At 38.4% G+C, this 24,336-nt stretch overlaps 1 protein-coding gene across 1 annotated transcript; it reads right to left on the minus strand.

Moving 5' to 3' along the window:
* Nucleotides 1–1,132: 1,132 nt before the first annotated feature.
* Nucleotides 1,133–22,601, minus strand: LOC113034913 (uncharacterized protein DDB_G0287625). The gene is made up of 8 exons (XM_026190073.1): nucleotides 22,275–22,601; nucleotides 14,216–14,361; nucleotides 13,528–14,110; nucleotides 12,054–12,618; nucleotides 8,858–8,916; nucleotides 8,668–8,764; nucleotides 8,460–8,575; nucleotides 1,133–2,376 (listed from the first exon to the last, which is right to left on the minus strand). The coding sequence occupies exons 1-8, from the start codon at nucleotides 22,476–22,478 to the stop codon at nucleotides 1,816–1,818; spliced, it is 2,331 nt and encodes a 776-aa protein (XP_026045858.1). The 5' UTR covers nucleotides 22,479–22,601; the 3' UTR covers nucleotides 1,133–1,815.
* Between the last annotated feature and the right edge of the window lie 1,735 nt (nucleotides 22,602–24,336).

The raw sequence follows: 24,336 nt of genomic DNA on the forward strand, positions 1-24,336 counted from the left end.
TAGTTAGTGAGCTGATACAAGACGGTGCTGGTGCGAATGGGGTGAATGTGGCATGTTGAATAGAGAGCTTTCAGTACCCTGGGAGGGTAGAAAAGCGCTATATAAGAATCACTCCACTTAACATTACTCAAAGCTTTGCAACACGGTCATATCTGGTGGCCAAAAATATGAACAGCTTGAATCTACATATCACAGTTTACTGCCTACTGTACAGAGTGGAGTTCACATTTCTGTCTGATATTGGCCCACCCTTGTGTGTGAAAAAAATGTTGTCTTTTTGTTTAATAAATAAATTAGATCAATAAACTTTCCGTATTTAAACATGTACCATGGTGTGGTCTTTCTTTTCTTGTGACTTCTTGATGTTGGTAAATACAATAGAAAAAAGATACATATGATATACCTATAATAATTTACAACAAAATATGGAGTGTGTTGCTCCATTTTTGGATGGCATATTCATCTCTGATAGATGAGCTTCGACTGCATTACATTAGACACAGTCAAAAGCCTTAGTATGTAAAAACAGTCAAACCAGTCAGACCTTTTTTTCTCCACAGACGTCAAGCAAAAATAACTTAGCTTACGAACTTAGTAAAGTAACTTTGAGTTACTTGTAGTTTCACTATTTCCAATTTGTACTAGAATTCTAAACTACTCTTTAGATGCAGGTTCTTTGCCATTTACCTGAATAAATTTGAACATTTCAGATATTAAAAACAAATTGTGGTAAATTTAAAATTAAATCAAACACGCATATGATCACTTCAAATGTATTGATACAATTCAAATTCCCTTTATTTATCCCCAAGGGGCAATTAAAAAGGCACAGAGACCACCACATAAGACATAGAACATAAAAGCATCAGTATAAAATGACCAATCATAGTTCAGATTCAATGATCAGTTCAATTACCAAGGAACTGAATGTGTGGGGAAGGAAGCAAGAAAAGGATGCAATACTGGGGTGGGAAAGGCTTACAGTTCAGATGTTGAAATGCTGTAGGGACATTAGTGACCCTTTTTTTTGTGTCCTACATCCTGGAAGCATAGTCTACATGTACTTCCTGATGGGAGCCACTCAAACATAATATCAAACATAAAATCAAGAAAGAAAACCCCAAAAACTAAGGAATAGTACACATTTGTTTATTTTACGTCTTTATTTGAGATCAAAATGAATACAAGATGTCAGATACATGTATACCTTTTCTAAAACTACAATGCTGTTGGTCCAATGAAATGAAAAAAATTTCTTACTGCTTATTTTCTTACTGCTTATTTTATTGAACATTTAATTAAAAAATAGAACCAAGATGTGATGCCATACCTGAAACGTGGCAGACTTTAATACAGTGCTGAAAACTGTGCAGAATGTGTAAAAGGAACAGACGTCTTGGAAAAGGTTTTTGTTTGCCTGTTTACTGAGGAACACATGAGAACATTTCATTCCACATGAGAATTAATTTGACCGAGCAAACACGCTGTCTGAAGTGGGGGAAAAATACCTGAATTAACTGAGAAAAATCAATCTTAGTTCTAAGTGAGGTAAAGACCACTGTACTAGATACACAAAGACAAAAGTAATACTAATCTTCTTTTAGAGAAAGACCACCAACAAACGTGCTTCCTAACATATCAGTCTATTCCTTCATACATGATGAATCACTCTGAGGTCTACCTTCCTCTTCTAATGACAGTAACAAAAAACAATTGGGTGGAGGAAAAGAAAGTGAGAAAACTATGTTAGAAAATCAGTCCAGAAATAAGCTGCTACCATCATCCCAGAGTTATATGACAAGGACAAAATAACACCTAAGACTTCTCCTTCTGTTTCTTATTCTTATTCTTTTTCTCCTTCTCCTTCTCCTTCTTCTTCTTTTTCTTTTTATTCTTTTTTGTTTTAGGTGATTTTCCGTCATCATCAGTGCTATCACTGTATTGATCATTTTCAATGCTGCCTTTCTTTTCCTTGGATGATTCTAGGTCTTTCGCTTTAACTTTACCATGGCTTCCAGTGGCCTTCTCCTTGTCCACCTCCTCCTTGACCCTGATGTTAGAAGTTGAAGGTGTCAGTCCATCGGAGACTGTTATAAACATTCGCTCCTTTTTCATTTCCTCTTTCAAGAAGATGTTTTTATCTCTATCCTTGTGACTTTTGTGGTCATCATCATGGTATCGGCTTCTGAAATCTTTGCCATCCTTCCAATTCCGTAGATGGTCTGTGCTATTCCGGTGGTTTCCTGAATCCCCGCGGTAACCATAACCCCTGTGATCTCTCCTGTCTGGGGGGTCAGGGTGTCGATTACTGGAGGGACTGTAATGATGTGGGTGTCCTTTGATGTCTTTAGAGTGCCTGTCCGTCTGTTCTTTTGCCTACAAATACACGAGGGGGGATTGAACATAAACAGTTTTGGGATAAGTGTAAAGTTTTTTTCATTGTGAAAACAAAATTTTTAGATTCAAGCTTGTATATGCGGTTAGTTATATAACTGTAGTCAGAGGTTTATATACATTCATCATAGTATATTTTAGGCTTTTAATAATTTCTTAGAACTGCTCCTTTTCCAACTTTGATTCATTTAAACAACAAGAACTGGGTCCACAACTGGATTTTTTTCTTTATTCCAAACAGGGTCAAAATTATACACACCCCTACTAAGTTTTGATTAAATGCCCCGTAGCAAGTTACAACTGACTTTTGGCAACCATCAACTAGTTTAGCGCATAATAACTGGATATCTGACCACTCTTCTTTGCAGATTGGGTTCGACCTACATTTTAAGCACAGTCCACAAATTTTCAGGATCCTTATCCTGTTGGAACACAGAGTTGTGTCCAGATTTTATCTGAGGGTGATGGTTTGGGTGTGCTTCTAGCCCCTTTCAAAGTAGTGACACATCTGGGTACTTGCAAAAAACAATTTGGATCAATGACCTTGGAATCTGTACTTGTTTAAAAATTACTCCAAGACATGTTCCAAGTTGGACATTTCTAATTATCTGTCTTAGATTTTCACTTGGCTGCTTGAACTTTAACCCTTGTTCTGAGCAATGTTCCCTCTAATTCTTTCTGTGTCTGAGCGAACACACAAACTCCCTGAGAGGCCCGTTGGACCACTGTGAGCAACAGCAGACGTGTGCACTGTGGTCACGCCAGCATCAAATCCATCCAAGTCACGTGGTTTATCAAAATAATCAAATTACAGCATTAAGCACAAAATCAATTGAACCTGCTTAGCTATACCATACCGTCACTGCCATTATATTATGCTGCTATTCATACTGTCATTATATTAATGCTGCTATCCTGTATATATCGTACTTACTATTGTTTGAGTACTTGCGATTATTTTATTGTACTTTTTATATTTTACATTTATATTTATTATTTATCTTGCACCAAGGGAGTGGCACTCCAATTTCGTTGTACTCTGTACAATGACAATAAAGGCTATTCTATTCTATTCTATTCTAAGTGCTTTAGCCCACTTACAGTGAAAATTAAAAAAAAATCTTGTTCATGACCTGTGTAGTATGTTAACACTATTGGAAACAATAAAACAAAACCAAAGTTTTACAACTTTGTTTTATTTTGTTTTTATAAAGCTCTGACTTGTATTATGAGTATGAGTCTGTGCTCTGGGAGAGAGTCCTGTCACTCTGTCTGCAAAATACAGTATATAATGGCCAATGTTGTGCAATTAATTATATAGTTACTTCTTCAAAAAAGTAACTGAGTTTTTCAAAAAACAAAGTTTTTTGCAGCGGTTTACCTAAAAATGCAGCCAAGGTGGTTTTTAAAATAAACATTTCAAACTATTTACAGAACAATCAGCTGTTCTGCATCAAATCTGATGCCACACAAATTATTTCTGCCACTCCAAAAAATAATTTCTGTCCACTATGAGATAAAGGAGAACAACAGCCTGATACCTGCAGGCCTAACAACAGGAGATGTATCACTGCTGTAACACCTGTAACATTCAGCAGTCGCTTCATTGTTCTGACACACACAACAAAACTATTGACTACACTACACACTGACTACACAAGATTTGCGCTAAACGTCGCAAATCTCTCACATCTCAAAACACCGCCGTCACTCCTAAAACTTCCTCCCTTCCTAAACAACTAAATGCCTTGTTGCCATATCATTTTTTGATTGGTCCACATCGTACATGTTTCCACCAATAGGAAAGGCGAGGGGCGCGGGGGTGGTTTTGTGTTTTGTTTTTGCTCACAGGGGGAGAGTGCTTTCGAGCGCTTTCCTTATAAAACACCGTTATTACTGTTTCTTTTTCCAGTAAATATAGACAACGATAGGATTCAAGAAAAAAACAAACATTGCATATTTTTATCATAACTCTGGTTTTACGTGTTTTCAGAACAGTTTAAAAACTGGTATAAAGTCCACACTTTTTCCGTCGATTGTTCCGTCTGTCCTGCTCACATCTCCAATGGTTGTTCACGTTGTCATTAACGTGGCTTCACTCCACATCAGCCACGCCGCTTTGCTAGCTAAAACACCGGTGTCGGCACATAAGGATGCTGTCATAGCCTGTCAACGACGTTGACTAGCTGCGTATACAGTGGGGCAAAAAAGTATTTAGTCAGCCACCGATTATGCAAGTTCCCCCACCTAAAATGATGACAGAGGTCAGTAATTTGCACCAGAGGTACACTTCAACTGTGAGAGACAGAATGTGAAAAAAAAATCCATGAATTCACATGGTAGGATTTGTAAAGAATTTATTCGTAAATCAGGGTGGAAAATAAGTATTTGGTCAATAACAAAAATACAACTCAATACTTTGTAACATAACCTTTGTTGGCAATAACAGAGGTCAAATGTTTACTATAGGTCTTTACCAGGTTTGCACACACAGTAGCTGGTATTTTGGCCCATTCCTCCATGCAGATCTTCTCGAGAGCAGTGATGTTTTGGGGCTGTCGCCGAGCAACACGGACTTTCAACTCTCGCCACAGATTTTCTATGGGGTTGAGGTCTGGAGACTGGCTAGGCCACTCCAGGACTTTCAAATGCTTCTTACGGAGCCACTCCTTTGTTGCCCGGGCGGTGTGTTTTAGATCATTGTCATGTTGGAAGACCCAGCCTCGTTTCATCTTCAAAGTTCTCACTGATGGAAGGAGGTTTTGGCTCAAAATCTCACGATACATGGCCCCATTCATTCTGTCCTTAACACGGATCAGTCGTCCTGTCCCCTTGGCAGAAAAACAGCCCCATAGCATGATGTTTCCACCCCCATGCTTCACAGTAGGTATGGTGTTCTTGGGATGCAACTCAGTATTCTTCTTCCTCCAAACACGACGAGTTGAGTTTATACCAAAAAGTTCTACTTTGGTTTCATCTGACCACATGACATTCTCCCAATCCTCTGCTGTATCATCCATGTGCTCTCTGGCAAACTTCAGACGGGCCTGGACATGCACTGGCTTCAGCAGCGGAACACGTCTGGCACTGCGGGATTTGATTCCCTGCCGTTGTAGTGTGTTACTGATGGTGACCTTTGTTACTTCGGTCCCAGCTCTCTGCAGGTCATTCACCAGGTCCCCCCGTGTGGTTCTGGGATCTTTGCTCACCGTTCTCATGATCATTTTGACCCCACGGGATGAGATCTTGCATGGAGCCCCAGATCGAGGGAGATTATCAGTGGTCTTGTATGTCTTCCATTTTCTGATGATTGCTCCCACAGTTCATTTTTTCACACCAAGCTGCTTGCCTATTGTAGATTCACTCTTCCCAGTCTGGTGCAGGTCTACAATACTTTTCCTGGTGTCCTTCGAAAGCTCTTTGGTCTTGGCCATGGCGGAGTTTGGAGTCTGACTGTTTGAGGCTGTGGACAGGTGTCTTTTATACAGATGATGAGTTCAAACAGGTGCCATTCATACAGGTAACGAGTGGGGGACAGAAAAGCTTCTTACAGAAGACGTTACAGGTCTGTGAGAGCCAGAGATTTTCCTTGTTTGAGGTGACCAAATACTTATTTTCCACCCTGATTTACGAATAAATTCTTTACAAATCCTACCATGTGCATTCATGGATTTTTTTTTTTACATTCTGTCTCTCACAGTTGAAGTGTACCTCTGGTGCAAATTACTGACCTCTGTCATCATTTTAAGTGGGGGAACTTGCACAATCAGTGGCTGACTAAATACTTTTTTGCCCCACTGTATATGAATGTGAATCGCATCATTGGCTCGACTATGGGATAAGGTGGCTGCCATACTGGAGCAGCCAGTCATTTACTAACACTAACACTGCAAAACAGAATTGTTAACGTATTTATTTTCATTTCAATTCAGGTTAGATTTCTTTTTGCGCAATGCAGATTTTCTGTGTGCAGAGACCGTGCCAGCAGTGCGCAACTGCGCACGCACGCAACTTAGGGGGAACATTGGTTCTGAGTATTGATCAGTATAATGACTGTTGTAAAACTAATTGTTTTTATGGTAGCAAAGAGAGGCTATCAGTCGTAGTCAATCATGAACAGTAATGAGAAGTCAATAGACTAGATTAGATCCGGCGATGGTATGCATTACAGTGCAGCCAGATCTGAGTTGAAAAGAGGCATCAGAGAGGCCAAGGCAGCGTACAAGAGAAGGATCGAAGACCACTTCAGCAACAACAACTCACGACAGGTATGGCAGGGAGTTCAGCACTACAAGCCCCTGCAATACCACGTTGACTGAGGGTAACGCGGTGCTTGCAGAGGAGCTGAACCACTTCTTCGCACGCTTTAAGTGAAGGGACCAGAGGCAGAAGCAGTAGAAACATTGGACAGCAGAAGCAGCCCAAGCCTCATAGTGCAGGAATATGAGGTGAGGCGCACACTGAGGGCAGTGAACCCCAGGAAGGCCGCCGGACCAGATGGGGTAACCACAAGGGTCCTAAAAGAGTGTGCAGACCAGCTGGCTGGGGTCTTCACTAAGATCTTCAACAGTTCACTGTCCCAGTCCTGCATCCCGCCGTGCCTAAAGTCAGCTACAATTGTCCCACTGCCAAAGCGTACTAACATTAGCAGCCTCAACGACAACTGACCAGTTGCTCTAACACCTGTTATAATGAAGTGCTTCGAGAAACTGGTCCGACGTCACATCATGTCCTGCCTGCCACCCACACTCGACCTGCTCCATTTCACATACAGAGCTAACAGATAAACTGAAGATGCCATTGCTACAACGCTCCACACCACCATCTCTCACCTGGAAGGAGGAAGTCTGAGCTGCAGCCTGTCAGCATCAACGGGGAGTGTGTGGAAAGGGTCTCCAGTTTCAAGTTTCTGGGTGTGCACATAGACACACCTAACACCTATGTGGTTTTAAAGAAGGCCCAACAGCGTCTCCACTTTCTAAGAATCCTTAGAAAAAATGGACCTGAAGGAGGAGCTGTCTCCAGAGGGCACACAGCATCCTACAGGACTGCACACACCCAGGACACCGGGTGTTTAAGCTGCTGCCGTCCGGCAGGAGGTTCAGGCTGCTGAGGTCCCAAACAAATAGACTCAAGGACAGCTTTTACAACAGGGCAATAGCCCTGATCAATGCAAATAGCTGACCTGATTGGCTACCTCCCTGGACTTTTTTGGGAGGGAGGTAACAATGGTAAAAAAAAACTAACAATAATAATATTTATATTTATAACAAGGTGCATTATAATTAATGTGCAATAATAACAGTGTGCAATACACATACACTTCTTTTTTTATTACTAAGTTAATATATACTTTTATTACTAACTAATATACTGTAGAACTTTTGACGCCACTCATTAAAATTTTTGAGTATATGCATATATTTGAGCCTATATGTATACTTTTGACCCTGTGTGGATGATAGAAAATCCTAAATAAATTCAAACTCGTGTATCCAATTCTTGTTTTTTAAAATCACTCAAGATATATGTTGCAGAATCAGTCTAACCTGGAAAAAGAACAGCTCAAAGAAATCACCAAAAAATCCAAAATTATCAAGACATGGTCATGATGAGTGTATGTAATGACGCAACTGTTCTGAGCTGTTTGATTTCTTTAGAAGGAAATTTGAAAGAAAGAAAATCGCAACTGGTGAATTGCACTGGCAAAAATGTTGGTGCAGGGCTACTCCATCTGGGGTTTTTTTCATAGAATTAATAGCTCCAGCAACATGCAAAGATACACACAGTGTGTTTTGGTGAGTAACATGAAACATAAGCACAAGTGGCATTAAAACCTTTAAATATGTAGTCATGAAGTTGAAGGGTTATGATCCTATTTAAATCAAATATAACTGAAAATCATTGAACATTTTTTTTCTGTATATGCAAGGAGCACGTTGACTATGTGAAAAAGATGTCAGCTAAGTTGAAATCGGTTACATACTTATCCTTTTATGTTTTTCAAAAGAATGTAGAGTATCATGTGCCTCATCCATAATGAGTTATGTACAATGGGTACTCACAATAGAGTTACTATGATGGCGGATAGCTGCATGGTTTTCAGCAGACTTCAAATCTCCAATGAACTCCTCACAGTTCTGGCAGTAAAAGCCAGTAACTGGAGTTATAAAACCCAGTCCTGCAAATGGAGAAGAAAAGTATTTAAGTGTAAGGAATATTTTAGACTGTGGGAGACAACAAAATGGAAATAAACAACGAACACTACATTACCATCTTGTTTTAACAGTTCATCCAGTTCTTTGGCCAAAGACTCCATTTTATTTACTTTCTCTTGTTTCTCTCTCTTCCTTTCCTCACTGTCACCCTCCTGTGAAACACATTCGAATTTCAAAATAAGCGGGTGCTTTAGCATTTTTTCCTGTATCTCACTTCATTACACAAATGATGTTTGAAAATTCACCTTATGTTTATCAGATGCTTGAGATGCGCAGTCACTTTTTGTTCGTTTCTCCTTTGTAGCTGAAGGATCAAAGATTAACGGTAATTAATGTATAACTATGCTTTCACTAATAAAAGTATAAAAGAATAATAACAGAGGTCTAAGACATCAGACCAGGTGACATCAGCTGGGTAAATAGCTGTCATACAAGTCTCTTCGTTTCACACAAGCAGACTTTTGTGCTTGTTGCCATCCCTCAGGCAACAATAATGCTGGGCGTTCTATAAGTTTCTTCATGGCTGACCTAATGAAATTTAAAATGTTTTATGACCTCTTTCATTAAAAAAGAAAAAGAAAAAAAAATCACAACCACACCAGCAACACAGTGAAAGAATTTTACCTCGGTAAAAATCTAATGCAAAACGTGTGATAATTAGCAAATCATTATAGTTTAGTTACCCAGAAACTGGATTAAAAGAGAGTGAAGTATATATTTAAGCATGCGTATATATGCTTAAATATATACAAAAAACAATGGTTTACTTAAACCATTATTTTTTTTGGTCTTTCCCAATTCCCTTTCAGGATTTTTTTTAAAAAGGAAGCAAATTTCAGGGAGCCAGAAAATGCAGTTTCATGGATGCCTCCAAAAGCAACTCAATCTCCACAGACTCCCATATCAAAATGCCCAACTTCACTGCTTAAATAAAACTCATTACAGACTGCTACAAGAAAAAGGTCTGATCTTTATAATTTTCTCCCATTTTCCCCTTTCATGTCCACTGCAAAAGTTACCCTTTATGAGTCTATTTTAAAAAACTGATAATTTGGTAAAAATATTCTTGTTTTTACTTGATTTAAAGGGGATAAATTTACATATATATTTCCTATTTCATTCCTATTCATTAAACAAAGTGAAATAGCTTATTTTGTTTTAATATCAATGACTATGGCTAACAGCATGTGAAAATCAGAAATCCAGTACCTCAGACTTATAGAATATTTCCTCATATCAATCAAAAAGCATTTACAATACAGAAATGTCTAACATCTGAAAAGTATGCACATTTACAGTTGTAGTCACAGTAGTCACTTGAGTCTTAACCCTAACCCTTTTCCAATGTGGACTGATTGTACAACACCTTATATTACTTAAAACAAGAATTTGGTTCCTAAGTTTAAATTGATGGATTGTCTCTAATCTACAAAGTGCAAAAACTATATGTATGCTTAAATCTATACATTCACTTCACTATGTTTTAATAAGTGGTGCTGAGGGTTCTACAGAATCTTAACTTGACAAGGCTTTTACCTATTGACTTGTCAAAACTACCAGTTGACTACAATTGGTAGTTTCTCTTTTCCAGCATAAAAAGTTGGTTGCCAGCAGTCATGGTATTGACCGATGTCTAGAACACTGGAAAAGTCTAAGGAACTCTGTGAAGATCTATGATGGATAATTGTAGATTTACACATGCAGGGGATGTTTCACGGAGACATTTCTAAACAACTACACATTCCAGAATCATCAATTCAAACAATTATAAATAAGTACAAGTTATTTGGATATGTCAGCACAGCCAAGAATAAAAAGAACACGCAAACTGTCCCACTCACATGAAACAGTTGTACTGGTACATTGCACAAAGTGGCTGGAATAATGAAGGAGGACTACAACCTCCAAAATCTTTCCTCTTTTACATTTCCTCAGATCAGCAGCTAGAAGAAGACTAGTCAAATATCTAGCTAGGATTATGCCAGAAGCTTGTTAATGGGTACTAAAAGCATCAGGTCAAGGTGCAATTTGCTAAGGGACGGTTAACCAAATATTAGTGGGGACGTATATATTTGAGCCTGTATGTACAATGTTAACACAGTGTGGTTTAAAGAAAATTCAAAATAAATTTAAACTTGTGCACCCAATTCTTGTTTTTTAAAGTAATTAAGGATGTATGCTGTACAGTCATTCCACCCTGGAAAAAGAAGAGTTCAAAGAAAACAGAAAAAAAGAAAACCAAGACTCTTTCACCAAAAGTTAAGCACGTGTTTAGGAGCCTGAGCACCCTTTACCTCGTCTGTATTTTATATAAATATAACAATGGCAGCGGTCCCCAACCCCTGGGCCTCGGACCGGTACAAGTCCATGAGTCGTTTGGTACCGGGCCGCAAGATTTGAGGTTTGGTTGTGAAATGTATGGTTTTCAGGGTTTTTATCGTTAACTCTGTTTCCCTGGGTCTTTTCCCATGTTGTAGTTGTGTGTCTTATTTTGAAAGAAATATTTACGCGAGAGCAAGTGGCACAGAGGACTATGTTACTCTCAAATTTGTTGGAGCATTTCAGGAGGACGCTGCTAATAAAGTTACACAATTACACAGTGAATTAGTGTTTATTACTATATTTACAAAATACCACAGTTTTGTCTTGGCCTTTTCATTTTATTTTGTTGTATTTATCCGCGACACCTTAAAGGCCGGTCCGTGAAAATATTGTCTGATATTAAAACAGTCCGTGGCGCAAAAAAGGTTGGGCACCGCTGCTCTATGGGGTTAGCGTCAGATGAGTTAGCTGACCAATAACATGCTGTTAAATAAAGTAACAGTATGTTATTACTGTTTACTTTATAAACAGATCAGAAAATCATTTTAGTAATTTTGGCACTGTCGTTAGATAGAGGTCCTGTTGGTAAAAGAAACCAGCATCTCCATAACACTTGTGAGATAGTGCTGTACAATCTTCTGTACTGAAAATGGAGTTGATAAAACACAGTGGATCAATCACTACAAACACTGGAAGATGAAGCAGCACCACAAATTATCAGTAACTGTGGATACTGGACTTCAAAAAAACATGGATTCTGGGCATCTCCACTCTTCCTCCAATATAAAATCCAAATCCCTTCTGGTTCAAAAACAAAAGACGAAGTTAGCTAAATGCCAAACTCAAGTCCTGAAAACAGTAGTCCATTAACTAGTGCATCTTTTGAAATTATCTATGTTTATTTTAAATACACTGCATATGGTTTGTATTCACAGACAAGTCAAATAACATACAATTTCAGGTTTAAAATTTAAAAGTATGTTATGTGTAACTCATAATCTGCCATAATGAAGTAAATCAAACAACTGTTATCGTTAATAACACAAAATACTGAAAAAAATAGAACTCAGTAGCATGAGTAAACTATGCTGAATCTTTCATTTAATAGAAATCTCTCACCTTTGATCAGAGATTGCAGAGACTCCAGAGCCTGACGTACATTTGGGTTATTGAGTGCTGGCAATGCTAAAGTTGCTGCTGCTTTGTCTGAATTGACAAGTGTAGGAGATGACTCCTGCTCATTCTGACCCTGCGTCTTCACCTTGATCTCACTTGATGAACCCAGGCTTTTTAATATGGTCTTGATTTTCTCATATTCCATGTTGTCCAGATTGGAGTGGACTAAAGTTGAAGAAGCCAACTGCAGGGACTGATTTGGATCAAGAAGATGTCCACAACGAGTGGAAAGGGAACTACTCTCTTTCTGTAGTTTGGCCTTTTCATTAATCTGGGAAGCTGGTTCATTCCCATACAAGAAAGACTCTTCATCTTCAAGTTCATTAGCTTTCTGGTATGCAGCATCTTCTTGACTTTGTCCTTGAAGCCATGAGAAATCACCACCAACTCTTTCATGCGGAAGCAGCATGCTTTCCTTTTCCAGCATTGATAAACTGTCTTGACTGTCATGTTCCATGTGTGTAGGCTCATTAGATACACACTCAACTTTTTTGCCCTCATCTGGAGCCTGTGTAGAAGAAATCACAATTAGATACACTGAATTTGTGGCTGCTCACAATTATACTGCTCAGTTTAAAGGTTCAGGGCTAAAGCAATCAATTGTTCACCCACGAGCCTTTGTAGGTCAATGTAATTCTCATTTCAGCATAAATAAGTTCAGCATAAACACCAACTAAAAACCTCAAGCTCCAGTGCACTGTTACATGCTTTAACTTAAGACTAACATTCTTTCCTGGATCATATGGCCTATATTGAAACCTCGCCATTATAAACTATAGCTTTTAACATTTACAACTGCCAATGTCCGAGACGTCTATGTGCTGTGTTAAGAAATTTCAATTTAAGCTCCTATTAATTTAAGCTGCTATTATTTAAATATAATAGCAATTTGTAATAGTATTGTCCCAATGTAACATGCAGGGTAGATACAGCACATAATTTGTACAGGTTTCACTGAAAAGTCTTATTTTCCTAAAAACAGCTTCTGCAATTACAAGAATTTTACTTGACTTGACATATGCACTTCTACTTAAAGACATTTTACATAGAATTTGATAATTTCTTTATATTATAAATACATATATATATATATATAAATAATGCTGCTGAAATCTCTATCAATTACTAGTTACTTCCATACACAATGTCATTTTTAGATCAAGTTACATAAAGCATGTCAGAGAATTCTGTTTTGCACTGCAAGATTGTCTTAATTTAAAAACAAACAAAAAAATACACTAATTAATGACTTACAAATGCTAAATCATACTAGTACTTGGCAAACATTACTATAATGTTAGGGTTTGTTGTTGTGAACTCTTAATGTTGATTTTTTTATTACAATGCAGCTGGTTTCAATTTGGTCCAGCAAAACAATGATCTTAGCATAACTTGTGGAATAAGTAATAAGCTCTACCTTAATAGTGAGGATGATATCTTTGAGAGATGGCAGGTGATCTTCCAAATCTTGGCTGCTCATAACCAGCTTCAATCCTTCTAATAGACTATTTCCTGGCAGATTATTACTGCTGTTGACAGTGATGAGTCCGGGGCTCCTGTTTTTCTTTTTGCCTTTGCCTCGGCTCTTTTCACTACTGCTACTTCGTGACTTGGATCGCCTTGCTCGACTCTTGCTCCGTACATGACTTTTTTTCTCACTTCGACTGTTGCTCCGACTCCTACTGCGAGCCCTACTTTTGCTTCTAGCTCGACTCTTCCCACAGGCTTGAGTTTTGCTTCTTCCCCTGCTTCGGCTGCGTACTCTGCTTTTGCTTCGACCGCGACTCTTGGCTCGAGACCTGCCTCGGCTTCTGCTTCGACTACGGCTCTTGCTTCTAGGCACATGCTTCTGGAATTCACGGTCTGATTTGACTGCTTCTTTCAAGATACTAGCTGACTTAAATGCGTCAGCCAGGTTGTATGCCATGTTGCCTTTCAGATAGTTTGGGAGAGGTTTGTTGGCTGCAATGCATCTCAGGAATTCCTCACCAGCACGGTCACTGGAAACAAACATGTGTTACAAACAAAAGAATATTTTAATGCTGAAACTTTGACTTATACACACTATTTCAATGACAGAAACACACACAAACACACACACAGACCTATTATCTAGAGAATGACGTTCCACTGGAGGGGGATTCCACTGTGGTACCGGATGTGTTGATGGTTCAGCAGGAGTAACAATCTGCTGGCTTCCTCCCAAAGCAATTGGTGTACTACGGTCTATGGAGAAGCTGCTACAGTGGGGCTGAGAGCATTAAGATTTCATGTTATAGTGCTGTACAGGTTATAACTGCAGAAGATTATCTATGGCATTTTTTATTTTGTATGGAATAACTTCTAAAGAGATTTTAAATAGACATTTCCCAAATGATAGTATTTATCTAAAAATGGTCAAGCCCATGCAGTTTTGGTTTATCACACTAAATGATTGCACTTAGAAGGTTTTCCATTTACAAACAAAAGATTAGCCATTTAAGTGGTCTGGTCACAACAGGTAATTATTAGCTTATTTTAGAATTTTTTTACAAAATCTTACAACAGCCTATGTTTGACCTGCCTCATCTTGCAACCCATAGTAATTTTGACAGTTTTTATTCTATGTAGAGCACAGAGTATAACTGTCATTATTGCTACAGAGTGGATTAATGCTTTTACTACTTGCGTCAAGTGTCAAGCCTGTCTTTTTTTTTGTAGACTGAAGCTGCATCCATACTGGAAACAATTTACACTGATGTAACAACCAGAGACCATAGAAAGTCGCGTCGAGCAAGTACGGGGAAAATAACAGCTGGTGACTCAAAGCGAGCAGGACCCAAGAAACATCTCTCAACTTCCCGGCATTCTACTAAGTGACCAGTCGTCAGCTTCAAAGTAAATATGCAATGAGGGAATCGTTTCCAGTGTGACGGCAACTTAAGCTGCCAGGGTAAAATAATGTTCCAACTTTTGAGAGTATTTGCTCTAAACTATTCACTGTTTATTCTTGACAATATAAAACTTTAATTTTACATTTCAGTTAGTCTGCATTTGTTCCATAACAACTGTGTCTTTGCTTATATAGTCTTTTACTTATCTTAATGTTAGAATAGCAAAGCTTTTACAGCAGATCTGAATGCAGTGAGTGGCTCCTTTTGGAGCTTTACATAGATGAGTACTAAGTAGTGAGGTTCTTCTTTTTGTGAAGAAGAATCAGTTATAGTTATAGTCAGTTAAAGTTTGTTTAGCTGAGTCAACCCTTGCAGTATTATCACCTATGTAAGTCAAGGCAGGATTCACATCAATGCATTGCTTCCAACGTTTGACATAAGCTTTCCTGATGTTTGGGGGTAACTTTGCTGGCACAAATGTCATAGCAATAGTAACCAATCATCACAAGGCAAGCTAGCCAAGCTTTGATTAGCCTTTAACATCAGCCGAGGTGCCTTCCTCGGAGTAATTTTGTTCAAATACGACAGGGTGATTATTCACTGCAATGAATAACTTATTTCTTACATTTAGATGCCAAACTGCACAAATCACAAGTGAATAATCATGACTGTTGAATGTCTGCACTGGTGCTTCAGATCTTGAATGTCTCTCCACTTATAGTACAGACAAAGCAAAGCAATTGATCTGTAATTTAGATCAGCGATGCATGATGTTACCCAATTCAAGGCAAATAAGAGTGTTGAAGCCAGAAATTCATCCATGTGAATCCTGCCTGTCTCAGCATATCAGAGTTAGGATTTTGCAATTAAGATACAAGGCCCTAGCTAACCACCATGGAAATGTGAAACTTTTGGTCTACTTTAAAAGATTCATGTTTCATTTTAAGATGAGGAAAATTCTTCATGGAGGAAACTCTGTATCACATCTTCTTGTTCAAATGCAAGTTCAGTAACATGCCTATTCATGAATTGCAGAGAAAAATAATCTCACCAGACTAATAATAATAATAATAATAATAATAATAATGATAAATTTTATTTGAAAGCGCCTTTCAAAACACTCAAGGTCACTGTACACGGTAGAATAAAAGCAACATAAAAGGATAAGACATAAACAAATAAAATAGCAGAGTGGAGAGGTTATGTGGGATAAGCTATTTTGTACAAGTGGGTTTTGAGTTTGGACTTAAAGAGTGAGAAGGAAGAGATATTTCTTAAATCAGGATTTAGGGAATTCCAGAGTCGTGGAGCAGAGCAGCTGAAAGTCCTGCTGCCCATGGTTGCAAGATGGGGGGAAGGGACGGAGAGTGAAAGGGAAGAAGAAGATCTGAGACAACGAGATGGGGCGGTGATCTTAACCAGATCAGAGAGATATGGAGGAGAGAGATGATGAATAGCCTTAAATGTGTACAAGAGTATTTTGAAATTGATGCGATATTTGACCGGGAGCCAATGAAGCTGCTGCAAGGCAGGAGTGATGTGGTGGACAGAAGGGGTCCTGGTGATGATACGGGCAGCAGAGTTCTGGACGCGTTGGAGCTTGTGGATGGATTTTTGAGTAAGACCAAAAAGAAGTGAATTACAATAATCAATCCGGGAAGTAACAAGGCTATGGACAAGAATGGCATTAGCATGTGGGGTGAGAAAAGGATGGAGACGATTAATGTTGCGCAATTGAAAATATGCAGACCGAGTAACATTATTAATGTGTGAATTGAAAGATAAAGTCGAGGATGACACCCAAACTTTTCACAGAGGAAGAAATGAAGACCGGTGAGTTATCGATAGTAATAGAGAAACTGTTGGTTCTGGATAATGTTAATTTAGTGCCCACCAAGAGGAGCTCGGATTTATTACTATTGAGTTTGAGAAAATTAGAAGAGAACCATGAATTTAGTTCAGCTAAACAGAGGGTAAGGGAGGATGGGGGAAGAGCAGAATCAGGTTTAGTGGACAGATAAAGCTGGGTGTCATCGGCATAACAGTGAAAATGGATATTGTATTTACGGAAAATATGTCCAAGCGGTAGAAGGTAGATAATGAAAAGAAGGGGCCCCAGGACAGATCCCTGGGGCACACCAGTGGTCAGAGGAAAGGGCTGAGAAGTAAAGGATTTGAGTTGAATGAACTGAGTGCGATCAGACAGGTATGATTTAAACCAGGCTAGTGGAGTATGGGAGAGACCGATAGAGGCTAGCCTACTGAGAAGTATAGAGTGAGAAATAGTGTCGAAAGCAGCACTCAGATCGAGGAGAATAAGAATGGAAAGTAAACCGGAGTCAGCTGCCATAAGAAGATCATTGGTTATTTTTATAAGTGCTGTTTCAGTGCTATGGGAGGGGTGAAAACCAGACTGGAACTGTTCATACAGATTATTATTAGTTAAATGTGAGTGGGGTTGTGTGGCAACCAGAGATGGGCAGTAACGCGTTACTTGTAATGCGTTACTGTAATCTGATTACTTTTTTCAGGTAACAAGTAATGTAAGGGATTACTATTGCAAAAACGGTAATTAGATTACCGTTACTTTCCCGTAGGAACGCTGCCTTACTGCGTTACTAAAACCATGATTTTTTTTGCGAGAATGTCTCACGACAGTGACGTAAGCGAGTGCGCCGTTTGTGACAACAGCTGTGTGCAGATCAACAATGGATCACATATCGAGTGCAGAGAGAGTATGAGCGTGCAGCGTTTAAAGCGTGGAAGTACTGACCTTACTTTGAGTTTGATTCCATAAAAAGTGACAAAAACATTAGTGTCCGCTGTGCGTGGGAAGAAAACTTCTTTTTACAGCAAAAAAAACCCTAAACTTCCAAACAAGCACCGAGTAGCTACGACGTAATGGGAAACTCACAGAGAAACTCGCGGATTCTTCAACTGACCGCGGCACACCTGCACCAGGGTAAACCTCTGCCTGCCCCACTCCTGCTTTACAGGTGAAAATAGAGCAACAGGACCGCTGAGTCTTTGATTTTATTTATTTTCTGCTGTGTTTTACTTGCATCTATTCGAAAGAGTGAGTGTAAACACAAAAGCAAATTTTATTTTATGTGCTGGAATGTGCAGAAAATAGGTTTAAATGTTAAACTAATTTCTTCCAGTCAGAGAATGTTGCATATAATTAAATTTTTGCTTGATGCATAAAATTAAAAGATTAAAACTAATAAAACAAGTTTTAAAAAGAGACTTTTCCATTTGATTACATTTTGTATGATGGATTATGCAGAAAAAGTAGAATTGGGCTGAAAGATCTATCGCTTTATCACCTCTTCAGATTGTAAATTGTGTTTTTAAAAAGTAACTAAGTAACAATTACTTTTGAAAATAAGTAATCAGTAAAGTAACGGGATTACTTTTTTGGGGAAGTAATCGGTAATCAGTTACTGATTACTTTTTTCAAGTAACTTGACCAACACTGGTGGCAACTATTTTCTCAGGAATTTTAATAAAGTAAACAGTGCTAAGCATCAACATCACCTTTCAGGTCATTCTGAACAGAGTACATGCTGTAAAAAGTGACTGAACCACTGTGTGAATGACAACCTGCAGTCAGTGACTTTGAAGGGATGCAAATGGAGTAGCTGAGTCTCAATAAAAGCATAAAAAGCCAGCTCTACTCTAGTAACACTAGCTGATGTTTCTAAAGTAAAAATGAAATTGTTTTAAAAAAAAAAAAAAAAAAAAAACAGCACAGGACACAGGTTTTCTTTACTTTTTGAAAGGTTTTTGTACACATAACATTTGTTATTTTGTCACAACATAATCAAGCAAATGAAGACACTGTGACAGGTTAAAAAAACAGAGCTCCTTAATTACCTAATGTAACATGTGCCACATACAATAAATATATCAAAATGCTATAAAAATCAGCCATGGCCACAATCGTGTGTGCTCACAATGGTAATCAGAATGGTGTTTAAATGCTTCCAAGGCTTCTTGAACTCTGGCTTGTACAATTACCGCATGTGACTATAAAACATGCAACTTCCAAAATGTTTCTTTAGCAAGACTTTTGGCTATTGTAAAACTAAACAAACTAAAATACACAATAGTTTCCTCTGATAAATGTAGGCACACAAACATACAACTTCCACCAAGTCAAACTGAGTAGCAGCCACAGATAGTACTGTTTTTTTCCTGCTGTACAAAGGAAGACAAATCTCTACATGAAGGCTAAAAATGACATGTTATATGTTTCTTAAGAAAAAAGTCATGAATCAGTACAACAACATATTTACTTGTATTTGCCCATTCCTAAAAGCAAATAAGGGACAATTCAAATCCCATCAATTCTTCAGTGCATCTTCAGGATTTAAAAATCCAATTCGATTTCATTTTAAAATGTTATCCTGCAAAATACGGGAAACAATGTAGAGTAAATAAACACTATCAGAAAATATATTATGTTCATAAAAATGTTTCACTGGTAACACAAAACAGAGACATAAACTAATGGTACAATCCTAAGAAGGGGATAACTAACTTCTCCATTACAAGTTTTCAGGTTACATAACAGTTTAACCTTATTACATGACATTTAAAACAGTACAGATGCAGTCCAGGTTCACTGGCTCAGCTGAACTCTTCACAGAGGGAGAATCACACTCCCGGTGAAGAATCTCACACAAACTACTGAAGATAAAGAGCTACTTGGGTTTTTACGCTAGATGCTCTTACTAACACATCCACAAAGGGATCTGTAGTGGCTGCATTTTGTTAAGATGGTTTCTGCTATCTAAAAGGGGATGAATGTCCCAGCATTAGAATGGTTTATTAATTTTATTCCTTAAAGTCAGATGATCTAAGTAGGATATGATGTTTGGCATAATTCCACATTTGATCTAATAATATCTAACAGCAGCAAGCTCATTCAACAGTAGCTTACACTGCTGACCTTATTGGTTGGGTCATGCTATCTAAATACTTCTTTTCCTGAGATCACCAACATTTTTCTACGTCAACTCAGACTTTGTTATTTCAACAGAACAGACTAATCAAAGTGAAGTCCAAACACTGACTTATAGCAACAAGAGACTCCCTGGAGATACACTTCATGATACGGCTCAGTTATTGTCATTAGCATTAGCAATTAACATACAGAGACACTATAAAACACTACAACTCACAAATGATCTAGACTGTCTTTCATCAGAAAAAAAAGTGCCAACTTACCCTTGTTGATGTGAAGCAGTTAGAGCAAATACTGATCCATACGGAACTGACAAATTAACCACAAAGCCAGCCGCTTGTCAGTACTCCACAGCAGACAGAAAACGTTGCGTATGAATTGACCCAAAAGTAGCCCTCTCTAGCTAAGTACCATGTTAATATATACATACATATAAACACAAACAGTTGCTGATTAGATAGGAAGCTAGCAAGTACTAATTACTTTTACAGAAAAAAATGGATCAGCAGAAGACAGCAGCACCATTTCAACCATATCTTAGAAAGAAACAAACAGGTGGACTAGCATTTCTGTACTTTATCCGGGGGTTAAAAACCTTTAACCAATGCAAGACATAATTAAAGAAGATTAATTATGTCTGCAAGTTTGCAAGCATTCCGAGTTATTACGGCTGTTTTAGGGTTGATAACAGTGTATTTCTTATACCTTTTCTAAAATTTCTTTCCTTTCTCGTATGTCTTTCTACCAGCAACCTCTATAAATTTAAGAGGGTCATTTTTAGACAGCAGGTAACAAATGGAATGTTAGTAGTTATTTGCAGCCAGCTTACATTATTAAAAATGTATAAGGAATGTGACTACTTTTCAAAATTGAAACACAAGACGTTAATGTTTAAACATTTTTTTCTTAAGAAGACATTTTGATTTTCTTTACCATTTCAAAAACTACATTTTTTAAATTTCATTCACTCTTTTGTCTAAAATGATGTTTAGTCTAGCAGAAATTTGTAGGCTATATACTGTATCTGTCTACATCATGGTTGTCAAACATAAGGACCAGGGAACAGAATTGGCTCGACAAAGACTCCAATCCAGCCCAGTGTGTCTTTGGACAGCGTAGATGCTAGACCTTTAACTGTATGTCCTTAACCTTTACAACTTACCGGATAAAAGTAATTAAGTAACAGAAACAATTAAATGACAGAAATTTTCCTGTTTTTTTCCACTATGTGCCTTAGGGTGGTAGGGGAAAAATGGCTTTGATTAAAAGAAGTCTTGCGTTTTATAATTAAAAGACAGTCTGGCCAGTGAGCTACCAGAATGTTTTCTGCATGTTTACACACTTATTTCTTGCCCACGCTGACGGATTTCTTTTATCATGTACAAAAACTGATACATACAGTTAAAATTGCACTTATTTGTCTTTTATTAACATATCTAAGGGATTTAATGTGTTTTTAAAGTTCTTTACATTGACAGAAAAGGGAGTGTCGCTGGCCATGCCTTGCAGGACAGTTGTTGTGATTTGGTGCTTTATAACTAGATGGGCGGAGCATGGACTGAATTGCATGTTTCGTATTTATACGTTTTGTTTGGAGGGAATATTTTACTTTCTGTTCTTGTTTGTTTCAGTATTAATATAGCTACTTTTAGGATTATTTCTTTTATATATTTGAGATGCACCAAATAGCACAAAAGACTTAACATTACGCCGAAGACTTTTTTTATGTCCACTGAAAGAGACATTATGATTCTTAACTTGCTTTTTGTTTTATTTTGTATTTGTTATTTGATCGAGTGTGTAAAACAGATAACGGCCTGTAAACACGGTTAGAGTGGAAAAAGAAGCCAGTTTCTCTTTGTTTCCCTCCCAACAATGTGTTTTTTTTTTAATTTAAATAAAATGTTTTTGTTTTTTTCTGAACTACATATGACTTTATGAATTCTCAAAATTGCTTTATGCATCGATCATATACATATATTAAATTTATTTCTAAATATGGTAGACCTAATAAGAAACGGCTACACATATTTGCAGTACAACGTTATGAAGCGTGAAGCCAAACGTTGTGTAGCGTGCTCATGTCAGTCACGTGACTCGCATTTACCCACAAAAAGCTGAGTTAGGATACAGAAACCAACCACTTCTTTCACAATGAGAGGTGCATGCTGTGCACTGAGGCCTCCCGCACATACAGGAGTGTCAGAGCTGTATCTCACAGTGGTCTATGAATTCGTACGCTAGCGTTATGGTTGCCAACTCCCTTTTCCCAATCATGTTACTTCACCACTAAGCTAGTACTACCTAGTCTTGGGTACGTACACGAACGAAATGCCCACTCGGCGGTCTGTTGTGGAGATAATCTCGTGCCGCGACCGGATATGGTCCACAGGGCCTGGGGGGTAAGTGTCCAGGAGGAGGAACAGAGCAGGGCCCTGTGGGTCTAAAAGGAGGGCCGTGAGGCGGTGGAGGTCCGAACGGCAGCGGTGGAGGCACCTGGCGAACAGGTTCACCCGGGCGATACATGTCTGTGTTCAAGAGGACACGTAACGCTGAATAAGAGAAGCTCTTTTCAACCCAGTGTGTGTTTAGGGTTTGCCGCTGCAATTCTCGCCGTCTGCAGCTTCCGCCGGAACGACAACAAGTACACTTCCGGAGTAATCTTTTCAAAATACAGTCCACTATTTTTTGTTTTGGTCAGAGCTTAGACATTCACTAAATGTTTCAGACTATAACGTCATTTCCCAGTTTTCACCATAGGGATATTTAAATTATATACCCTGTATATAAACACAAAAATCCTTGACAATATACAACTCCTTAATTTAATGCAAGTGTTGTCTTGCATTAAATCAATGTCATGATGCAAGTAATTATTTTGTACTGTTATGGACATACTATGAATGTGTGAACCGCTTTGTTAGTAATTTATTTAGTGTACTTACTGCTGTGAACTTGTCTTGACGTGACAAGTATTTACTAGGCTATATAATTGTGAATTGGTGTCGGTCGGGGGGTTAGTGAGAGTATGTATTTCAAGTAGGAACCTCAAAACAGCTCCTTGAAGCTGGCTTCAGAAGCAGGTCAGTGCACAATTTTATGACGTCATTTTTAAAAACCATGGTAAATGGTAAATGGCCTGTATTTATATAGCGCTTTACTAGTCCCTAAGGACCCCAAAGCGCTTTACATATCCAGTCATCCACCCATTCATGCACACATTCACACACTGGTGATGGCAAGCTACATTGTAGCCACAGCCACCCTGGGGCACACTGACAGAGGCGAGGCTGCCGGACACTGGCGCCACCAGGCCCTCTGACCACCACCAGTAGGCAGAGGGCCTACTCCATCAGGAGAGGAAGTGGATTACTCTTTTCAAGTAACGAGTAGAGTAAGGGATTACTATTGCAAAAACGGTAATTAGATTACCGTTACTTTGCCGTAGGAACGCTGCGTTACTGCGTTACTAAAACCGTGATTTTTTTTGCGAGAATGTCTCATGACAGTGACGTAAGCGAGTGCGACGTTCGTGACAACAGCTGTGTGCAGATCAACAGTGGATCATATATCGAGTGCGGGAGAGAGTGTGAGCGTGCAGCGTTTAAAGCGTGGAAGTACTGACCTTACTTTGAGTTTGATTCCATAAAGAGTGACAAAAACATTAGTGTCCGTTGTGTGTGGAAAGAAAACTTCTTTTTACAGCGGAAAAACCCCTCCCTAAACTTCCAAGCAAGCACTGGGAGTGCGCTATGACGTAATGGGAAATTCAGAGAAACTTGCAGATTCTTCAACTGACCGCTGCAGCTCACCTACACCAGGGTAAACCTCCGCCTGCCCCACTCCTGCTTTACAGGTGAAAATAGAGCAACAGGACCGCTGAGTCTTTGATTTTATTTATTTTCTGCTGTGTTTTACTTGCATCTATTCGAAAGAGTGAGTGTAAACACGAAAACAAATTTTATTTTATGTGCTGGAATGTGCAGAAAATAGGTTTAAACGTTAAACAAATTTCTTCCAGTCAGAGAATGGTGCATACAGTTAAATTTTTGCTTGATGCATAAAGTTAAAAGATTAAAACTAATAAAACAAGTTAAAAAAAGAGACTTTTCCATTTGATTCCATTTTGTATGATGGATTATGCAGAAAAAGTAGAATTGGGCTGAAAGATCTATCACTTTATCACCTCTTCAGGTTGTAAATCGTGTTTTTAAAAAGTAACTAAGTAATTAATTACTTTTGAAAATAAGTAATCAGTAAAGTAACGGGATTACTTTTGGGGGGAAGTAATCAGTAATTAGTTACCGATTACTTTTTTCAAGTAACTTGATCAACACTGGTGAGGACCTTAAGCTGACTGTTAACTCTGCTCCAGCTCTCTGCA

Source organism: Astatotilapia calliptera, chromosome 13 (assembly GCF_900246225.1).
Source record: "Astatotilapia calliptera chromosome 13, fAstCal1.2, whole genome shotgun sequence".
Lineage (NCBI taxonomy): Eukaryota > Metazoa > Chordata > Actinopteri > Cichliformes > Cichlidae > Astatotilapia > Astatotilapia calliptera.